Source organism: Elaeis guineensis, chromosome 6, assembly GCF_000442705.2.
Source record: "Elaeis guineensis isolate ETL-2024a chromosome 6, EG11, whole genome shotgun sequence".
Classification (NCBI taxonomy): Eukaryota; Viridiplantae; Streptophyta; class Magnoliopsida; order Arecales; family Arecaceae; genus Elaeis; species Elaeis guineensis.
This window is the reverse complement of record NC_025998.2, coordinates 124,769,046-124,779,390: the sequence shown is the minus strand read 5'-3', so window position 1 is coordinate 124,779,390 and position 10,345 is coordinate 124,769,046. Positions and strand designations below refer to the sequence as shown.

The window sequence follows — 10,345 nt, the reverse complement described above, 5'->3', positions numbered from 1 at the left end:
TATAAACTTCTTTGCTACAAGTCTAGTTTTATATCGTTTGACCTTTTCATTGGTATTCCTTTTGGTCATATGGATTCATTTGTAATCTATTTATCATACCCTTCAGATAGGTCAACTTATTTTCAGACATGATTGTTATCCATATAATCTAGCTCTTTCTTTATGGCATCTAACCATTATCAGGAGTCCTCACTTTTTATAGCTCATAAGAATATCTGAAGGTGATATCTTTTTCTCTATATTAGTTAGGTACATCACATAATTTGGAGATATATCATATTTTCTTATTCTAATAGATCTCCAGAGAGTTGTCTCTTGATCTGCTTGTGGTGGTAGTTAGACAGTTGCTTCTTCGGTAATAGAAATCTTATGGCTTGAATGTTATTATAAAGAATAACAATAGAAATCATCACTTCAGTTTGCTTTATAGGCCCAGTATTTCTTCAAAGATAATATCTCAAGTTGCTATACTCCCATCCTCTAAAAATTTAGCTTTATTAGTTTCTACTATCTGTGGTGTATGAGATGGATAATAGTATCTATATCCTTTTAATCTTTTCAGATAATCAATCAAAAAATCACTAATTGTTCTAAGATCAAATATCTTTCCTTAAGGGTTATAAACCTTGGCTTCAACTGGATAACCTTATATATGTATATATCCCAAACAAGGTTTCTTACCAATTCATTACTCATCAAGAGTCTATGAATTATTTTAGTAGGGATCTTATTTAAGATATGCGCAGCTATCTGTATAGCCTCATCGTACAAGTAAATAGGTAGAGTAGAATAACTTATCATATCTTGAACTATTTCTTTAAGCATTCTATTCCATCTTTCAGCTACACCATTTTAATCTGGTGGACTTTGACATTATGTACTAGAACACGATGCCCTCATTCCTTTAGAAATTTTGCTCATGATCTTGGCTATTATCCCATCTCTACATGTTTACCATAATACTTGCCACCTCTATCGGATCAACTACTTTAATTGCTTCTCTTGATTATCTCTCTATCTCTATTTTGAATTCTTTAAAAGCCTCAAAGACATCAACCTTATCAAATAGAAGATGTAGGTACATATACTGTGAATAGTCATCAATAAGTGTGATGAAATACTTTTCATCTATTAGATATGGGGAAAAGATTTGCATATGATAGTGTGAATAATTTTTAAGTTACTATAATCATCTTGGCATCCTCTTTAGATGTGTATGTTTGTTTTGCCTCTATGCAGCTAACATAGATCATAAAATCAATGAAGTTTAATGATCCTAAGATCCTATTCTTCATTAGCCTTTTGATTTCTTCTTTGGAGATATGCTCCACTCTCTGATGCCGTAACATAGAAGAGTTTTCAAAAGAACATAAACATCAACTTCAGAATATAAGATTATCCTATAGCACCCAACTATTTTAATAAGTGAACATACTTAATTTTCAATAAAAATAGATCGTGCACTTGCAGTCAAAGATCTTTTTAATAGGAAGCTCCATAAGTTGTTGGCAATGTGCATAAATGCACTAGAGTCAGTGTACTAGGTAGAATAAGAAATATTTAATTAGATTCAAAACACCCACAAAAGTATAGGATATTTTTCTTTTATAGCTACTTTTCATACTTCATGCAATTTTTCTTTAGGTGTCCCTTCTTTTTACAGAAGAAATATTTGACAACCTTATTAATAGCTTTACTAATGCCACAACTAATGCTTTTCCCCTTTTATCTTAAGTACACCCTTCTTTTTATTTGATTTTTCACTAACTTGATGTTAAGCAATCTTCATGCTCTCTATCTTTTCTTCTCTTAATCTTTTCTCCACTTACACAAATTTGGTCAATAATTTATTATCCAATCCTCATTGCGGATACTATAAGAGATCTTAAAGAGATCATACTCTAATAGAAGAGAAGCCAGAATAAAGTAGACCAAAAAGTATCTGATACGAAAACTTTACTATTGAAATAATAGTAAGCGGTGGAAGTTCATCTACTTAAATATCATATCAAGATCAGCACACCCTAATGTGAGCACTATTCTTTCTTTGTGTTCTAAGAAATTCAAGCTACTAAGAAAAAATTTTTAATGTTACTATCAATAATTATGAGAATTAATACTATCATCTTAGCATCAAATAATGAGACTAATTAAACTTTAATCTAAAATAATTAATATTATTTTAATAGTAAATTCTAATCTTTCTGTAGGTAGAGGTGCATCATGCATCGAATTTACTAAAACTTTATTAACAAGCCCAACAACATAGGTATTAAAAAAAAAAAAGTAAAGTTCTGCATCTATGGGTCTAGAAAAAATTTTATTCTTAACACCTAAATTACCATCTTATTCCAATTAAATCTTAAAAATAACCATTTCTTGTAGGTAAAGTTAATTATTTGTATAACTTAATTATAATTTTGTTCATATGCCATTATTTTTTATTTTATAGTTTTTATATAGTTTTTACTTTATTCAGAATTCTAACTACTCTTGAACATAATAAATCCACTAACTTTAATAGAATATTGAATACATCATCAAGAATATGATAATAGGCCTATAATTTTTTGTTTGCATATAAATAAATTAAAAGTACATAAAACATGCAATGTGCAAATTTATGGACTTTTATACAATAAAATCATATGACAGGGATCTTATTATAATTATTATATGATCTTTATGCAATAAAATTTATTACGAGGACTTCATAATAATTGAGGGGTCTTTACGTAATAAATCTTTTATAGGGACTGGAATGCAATTTTACAAGAATATTTATAAAATTAGTTTCTTTATCAAGGACTAAATTGCAAAAGCCCTTAAACCAAATTAAATCAGCTGAATTTGGTCTAGTTTAGTTAGTTTATTAACGGTTAATTGATTAATGGATTCGGGTTTACGGGTCAAAACCCGAAATCTGAAACCCGAAACCCACTTCCTTCTTCTTGTTCCTCCGTTTTTCCGATCACAACTGAAATCCCCATGGCTGGCGACTCCTTCCTCAGCGGTTCTCAACCAAAGGCCCACCGACCTCTTCGTAGCCAGTGGCCTTCTGCCCGGGATCTCCCCCCAACCATCATTTGCCGGTGATTGGTCGGTCTTGAATGGAGATCAGTGGAGGGACCTAAACCGTGGCTCCTTCTCGCCGTATCTCGACCGGTGGCTGCCGAAGGTCTTCAATCAATGGATCCCAGCTTCCTTTCCGTAGCCACACGGCCATGGCTGCATCCTGAAGCTCTACATTAGATTTGGACTCCAGAGACCTAATGGCTCAAGGGTTTGGATGCAGTTAAAAGAGAGTGGGTGTGAATACATGCGTGCACAGATAAAGGCCACAACTCCCTCTTTTTGCGTGCCTCTATTGGTTTGCATGAGGCCAGAATTTAAAGACGGTGCCTGTGGTTCACATATATTGCTGCAGACAAAGTTTAGATGCACGTACGTATCTTTATTTTTCTGTCACGATTTTATTTTATCCTTTTGGTGAGGAAACGTCTTCATTACATGTCAGGTACACCACTGTTGTTGAATGAAAGAACATTGGCCATTGAACCCCAATTCAGAGCCACTACTGTTGGTAGAGACAATGCATGGAGGTTGCTGAAGATATAATGAATTACAAGGATGCATAGAGAGACTAGTGATACTGTCGTAATGATAACCCCATATCAGTTGAACAAAGTCTTGAGCTATCCATACTACCTCAGCTGGATCAGTTTCTTGAATGTGCACATAGGACAGGACGTTGCACAAAAGAAATACATTAGCATGATAAAGTAAACTGAATGTGCCACCATAACATTGATACACAAACTGGTATTGGCACAGGTGCAAATGAAGCATAGATAAAATTAATTAAATCCTCCAGACTTGTGTTTGTACCAAACAAACGATTGCCATACAATCCGCCACATGATTGGATCAGCATGCCATTTGGTGCAGAAAGAGGAGCAGTCATTTGTTGTTAATTTTCCAATATAACAGACCAATCCTTCCATGAATAATAAGCAACATAAATAGAATTGTTCAGATTTGTACTCTCTCACTAAATCTTTGATGCTGATTGGCCCCCTGTTAACCAATGTATAGCCCATTAAGTGAAACATAAAGAGCCTGTGAAGTATCGGCGGGATAGAATCATTTAAGTTAAAGAGTGTAGAACAAGCAATCAGCATATTAAATAGTTTGGTAGGCAGTATTAACATGGAACTAGACAGGAAATCATTTAGAAAACAGCCATAAGATCCAATTGCACATTTCTCCTTGGCCATGTGATACCAAAGATTAGGCACACTGTGAACCTGTGTACAGGTACCAAGCTCACCAGAACATTTGCAAATAAATTCACAATAATGGATAACTGAGAAATAAGCCATAATCATAAGCATTAGAAGTCATGAAAATACTCCACTCCATAGCAATCTGCCTGTAATACATCATAGAGTTGTGATGGCAGCTGAGCATGAGGATATATATCAAAATCCCCATTCATAGCTATCTCTGCCACATAGTTCGCAGCCCGGTTACCTTCTCGAGGTATGTGAGAAACAATGCAATTAGGGGAATTATTTAGCCACTGTTGAAATTCACTTAAAAGAGGAGACCGCTTTGGCTGCCTACCATTCACAACCTTTAGCCAATTAACAACGGTGATTGAATCACCATGTAAGTGTATGTTTTGCCCCTAAATTTCTGAACGGGCAACATAAACCCCAAGCCATGTTGCAGTTAATTCAGCGTAAGGCACAGTTGCTCTAAGAAGAAAACCAAATGAATCCCTGATGACAAAGCCAGCAGCTGCCTTTGAATCATCAACTGAGGCATCAAAGTTAATCAAGATAACCCTAGCGGGAGGGGGATGCCAAGAAACCATAATATGATTGTTGGTTGAGAGGAAAGATGAATGACCACCTCAGTACCACAATGGAGTCTTAGGGGAACCGATTTGAGACAATAACAAAGTATCAGTTATAACTTTCCTAACCAAGTGTTGAGGAGTGTATACATGCTGGAATAATCGCTCATTACGAGCCAGCCAAATTTGACCTGCCACATAGGCAAACTGAGTTTTCCTTGCACTCTCTTCTTGGCTTGTATTTAGAAACTGTACTAACGCCAGCAAGGAAGAAAGGAACAAAATTCAGTTTGCCAATATGTTGCAGTAACATCCATCATTGTGTAGCAAAAGAACAAGAAATTATAACATGTGGAGCATCTTCTGTGTAGCTATATATGTCGCTATCTAATATATCTGCAGTACTATTTATCTCTCTATAAATCAATGTGATGCTAATTTTTTACTACCCTTCATGACTCATGCACGAACATGAAAATCAGATGCATCATGTATTGCAATACAAATCAAATAAGAAAGACAAGAATTCAATTTGCATAAAAATTCCTCTCTTCAGAGGCCTCGCAGATTGTTCCTCTTTCCATTAATAATTTCTCTAATTTTTGACTACATTGAACAATCATTAATCCAGAAAAAAGGTTATTCTAAACACTAAACACAGTGATGACACAAACATGAATCATCGAGGTATGATGCTAATACCAAATAGTGAGAACAACAAAATCCATGGTGTGAAGTAACAGAAAATTATAAAATATAAAATCAATGCTGGAAATAAGCCTCTTTGCTTACAAATGCAACCGGATATAGATTCCGGAAATAGGTGCGGTCTGTGGTAAAACAATGCTTCTACTCTGAAGACTTTGTATACAACGATGATATGTCACCAAATATATGTAGGCAATTATATAAAGAGATACCATTTGCATATTTATTACACCTTAACAGAGAAATATGGTTTAGCCCAAGAAGATCTGGATAGAAATACTTAAATGTATGATGATATCGAGAAAAATCCCATTTTTATTTAGCAAAAAGAAGCATGGTATTTGGAAACAAATGGTTACCTCATTGCGAAGAGAGAACCTCGTGCGCGTCTACTCATCTTCAACATCATCATTTAAGTTGGTGCTGAACGCAGAGGGACTCTTGGAGATGTATCTGGATCCATATTCATTCTTGCCATATACGTAGGGGATATGTTCAATCTTGGGCCAATCTAAGCCATTCTTGAGGCATCTGCGGAGTAGTTGGTCACTGACCTTGATTTGAAGCGTGTTGAGCACAGGGAATTCAGGTTGTCCTCCATGTAACCACTCCGGTAGGGACCTCATTTCCTCATCAAGCAACGTCAACCTTTCCAAGCTAGGAAGGTCTGAAGCACACTCTAGATTAGGGCTCCAAGATATTTCCAATTCTTTGACAGAGGAAAAGCCCCTAATTGCCTTTAGACTTCCGCATTTTCGTATTTCCAGCTTTGTGAGGGCAGTGGCATAGTGAACAAGGCCAGAAGGAAGAGACCTCAACTTTGGACACGAAAAAAGTGTCAATTGTTTTAAGTTTGGTAACGCTGTTAGTCTGTCATCATCCTTTACCTCCCATTCCCATTCCTCCCAATTGTCCATGTTAAAAAACATCAATGTTGTTAACTTAGGGAATGAAATTTGTATCCTGCCTCCTTGATCTCTGCTACCCAAAAATTCGGCCCCGATCCTTTTGACAGCATGTGCACAGTTTATGTGGAGGTAATCCAAATTGGGGAGCTTCCCTAATGGTGGAAGTCGCGGGCAAAACAGACATAATAAGAGTTCCAACCGTCTTAGCCCAGAGAAGAGCGAGTCCGTAGTGCTAGATGCCATCCAACTCGGGTGATGGAGTCCAAAGAAACCATAGATTGTAAGAGATTCTAGGCGCGACGGTGACGGTGGGCAGAGCGTCACCTCAAAGACCTCCTCGATTCTTTGCATCTCCTCTTCTCTGTAATCACATACTTGTCCATCATCATCAACTCTGAAAGGTTCGCACGACAAATGTAGCACTTCAAGCTGCAACATGTCCCTCAGTGCATTTACTCCTCTAACCTCATCCTCATTCAATGCCCTCTCCAGCTTCACGATATGGAGCACTTTAAGCTTTTGTAGAGGCTTCAATTCTTCCACTGTACACCAACCACTATTGCTATTGTTGTTCCTGACCGTGAAATTCATCAGTGTGTTTAGTCGATGCAAGTTTGCAATTTCAATAGGTATACCCTCCAGTTCTGTTTCAAAAAGATCAAGACACCGCAAGTTGCGCAACTTTCCGATGCCTTTAGGAAGGCTGCGTAGATTTTTGCAGCCAAAGAGCATCAAGAACTGCAGATTTACAAGGTTTCCCATGCTCTCTGGTAGCTCGCTTATGCCAGACCATGACAAATCTAAATAACGTAGATGTATGAGATTTTCCAAGGAGTCTGGCAATTTTGTGATATTAGAGCTTGAAAAGTCTAGTACTCTCAAGCGCGGTGTCTTCTTAATCAGATTGTTGGCATCATTCTCTTCCACCCGTGATCCTCTCAACAGTAGAGTCCTCAAGGATTTGCACCCTTCCAATGCATCAATAAATTCTTGTCGCTTTTCTTCTGAAACGCAACTCTGTAAGCGACGTGGCTTCAGTACTGAAGATGAACTATTTACGACTTCAACCCCACTTTCCACAAAAAGGTTCTCATCTCGTGCTAAAAATCGAGCAAGAGACCATAGTAGATCATGCATAGTGCATCTAGGATTATGATCATCACACCAAGGATCTGGTTGCAATAAACTCCTCTGAACAAGATCCCCATAATAATCTTCACCTAACTCTTCCAATGTTAGATCTCCCTCTTCATGGATGAACCCTTCAGAGATCCACAAACGAATTAGTTTGTGACGATCCAACATACAGTCCTCAGGGAACAGCGAGCAATATAAAAAGCACTGCTTAAGATGAGATGGCAGGTCTTCATAACTCAAGTATAGTGCCGGTTGAGACTCTTCGAGAAGGCCGGTCCAAGCATTGTTTGAAAGGACTTCAAGCACTTTCTCCCAATCTTTCTTGTTCCTTCTCTTCCTTGATAATACTCCTCCAATGGTCTTGATAGCAAGAGGGAGGCGGCCACATTTGTCAACAATCTTCTCTCCGATATCCTTTAGATCTTCGATCTCTCTCTCCTGCCCACTCAAAACCACCACCTTGCGCAGCAGCACCCAACCATCTTCAGCAGACAAGAGCTCCACTTGATGAGATTCTACAGTCTTCATTTGCAATGCAACCCCTTTGTTTCTTGTGGTCACTAGGACTCTACTTCCCGTTGCCCCACTCTGCAAGGGGTTTCGGAGTAAATCATTCCATACTTTTTGGTCCCATGAGTCATCCAAGACAAGCAAGAATTTCTTATTTGTGACAGCCTCTCGAACCATGGGCTCGAGCAGTGATCTGCTAGAGGAGCCTCCTGGACTGTGCCCTGCCTGAGTGATGATGTCTTTCAGCAGATTAGTTTCTTCAAAATCTTTGGACACGCAGACCCAGAGCTTCATCGGGAAGTTGGCTGCTATCCTTTCGTCGTTAAAAATCTTTCGAGCAAAAGTGGTCTTGCCAATTCCACCAACTCCAACGATGGCAAATATAAGAATGTTTTCTCGAGTGTCCTCCTTAATCAACAACTCCACCAGTTTGCCAGTATCCTGCTCGACGTTTGACCCCACGATATCAGGCTCCGGTATGGAAGATGTCATCCTGCTAACTTTAGAAGTGGATTGGTGGTCCTCACGGCCGGCAGAAGAGGGGTGGAGATCAAATTTAGATTTCTCTGCCAAGAGGTTCTCTAGCCTCTGATTGAGTTCATGGATTCTCCTATCAATCTGGTGAGTAAACCTCATCTTCTTGAATACTGACATCCCAACAGAAAAATAAGAGGAAGGTTGAGGTCTGGAGGGGTTTGCAACTTTAGATTTCTCGGCCTCGAACCGGCATTCATCGAGGATGTCGTCAGCGTCGTACATGACGTCCTTGAGCTTCTTGAGCCAGTTATTTATGGCTTCGCTCTGAATCTTTTTCCTCTCGGCATCGGCGAGGACGGCTTTTATTGTTTGAAGAGTTTCTTGGAGCCGTGCGATCTCATCGGTCACACCTAAGAGCCGGGCCACCTCATCCTTCACCGAGGCCAAGCCATCAAGGAGCTTAGAGACGAAGGCGTCAGCTATCATCGACATCTCCTTCTTGCACGATGCTTTCTATCAACCAAAAAGACAGGAAAGCACAACAAAGAACACCTGGGATGTGGGTAGCCAGTTAATAAAGATGAAAAAGAAAATAAGCAAAATAGGAGAACTACAAAAGCATCAGGTTAGGAAGGCGCCACGCTTGTACATTGCAGGATTTCGTTGTCTTCCATTAACTTGTGTGTCCTCTGCGGAGCTTAATTTATTCTCAGTCCTTGTAATGTGATTCTTTGTACATTAGATAGCCTTCATTAAAGTATTCATTGTTTTATAAGTGCTACTTATTTTTGGAATCGATGAACGCCTTTCAGTGTGTGAGAAAGATCTAACAGGACCTGTATGCTGAATCCCTGTATTGTGATTTTCTTTTTCCCTGCTCCGCAGCCGTCAATAAAGTATTTATTATTTACAGCTACTTATTGCCCCTCGATGGAATCTATTAACGCTATTCTTGTAATACCCCGGCCCAAATCAGCCCAAAAAGTCCAAAGCATTACAAAAAAAAAAAAAGAGAATGAAGAAGACTCCCGCTGGGAGTCTTCTTCCACCCAAATCACCGGTGGAGAGGTTGAATCCGAGGTGGATTCGACCTCCCCTACATCCTATAAAACCCCCTCTCCTTCCCTCTAAGGTTGGTCACGACGAGCATCGGATTTTTCTTTTATGTTTCTCGAATTTTTTCCGTTGAAGCCGCGGATGTCCTCATCGTGTTCATCTCAAATACTCGCCGGAGACCTCACCGGAGTCGGAGGTAAACCCGTCTCCTCCTTCCTCTCTTCTTTCCTCTCTTTTCCATGGCCTCGTGCACCCTCGCCGGCCGCCAGGATCGCCGGAAAATTCATGAACAAGGTAAACCCCTGTTTTACTCTGTTTCGGTCGGATCCTCTCTTCTCTTTTTCGGCCACCGGCGTCGCCGGTTGCGGCGTCCCATCCCCAAGACCAGACCTCCATCTCTCTCTCTTCCTTCCCTTAAAATCTTGGCCGCCGATGACCGGCCAATGATCGAAAAATAAAAAGAATAGGGACGGTCCCCTGTTTTTCAAAAAAAAAAAAAAAAGAAAAGAAGAAAGCCGCCGGCCGAACCCCATCGCCGGCCGTTGTCGGATCTCCGGCCAAGCCGCCGGAGCCCGAGCCACCGAGGGGGGGGACCTCACGGTCCTCCCCTGTTTCAGCCAAAGGAAACCGCGGGAAGAAAAGAAAGGAAGAAGAAGAAGAAGAAGAAAAGAAAGGAAAAAAGGAAAAA

The 10,345-nt window shown here is 39.3% G+C and overlaps 1 protein-coding gene across 3 annotated transcripts in view; it reads right to left on the bottom strand.

Moving 5' to 3' along the window:
* Positions 1-3,650: 3,650 nt before the first annotated feature.
* LOC105060024 (putative disease resistance protein RGA4) overlaps positions 3,651-10,345 on the bottom strand; it is a 71,653-nt gene continuing 64,958 nt past the window's right edge. For 2 of the 3 annotated variants that reach the window (XM_073259721.1, XM_010943589.4), the window contains exons 2-3: positions 5,929-9,153; positions 3,651-4,077 (exon numbers count right to left, since the gene is read on the bottom strand). In XM_073259721.1, the coding sequence (XP_073115822.1) occupies positions 5,959-9,093 (3,135 nt within the window). In that variant the 5' untranslated portion in view covers positions 9,094-9,153 and the 3' untranslated portion in view covers positions 3,651-4,077; positions 5,929-5,958. Of the gene's footprint in view, positions 4,120-5,928; positions 9,154-10,345 lie in introns of all 3 variants that reach the window. The other variant, XM_019855712.3, reaches the window with a different exon arrangement.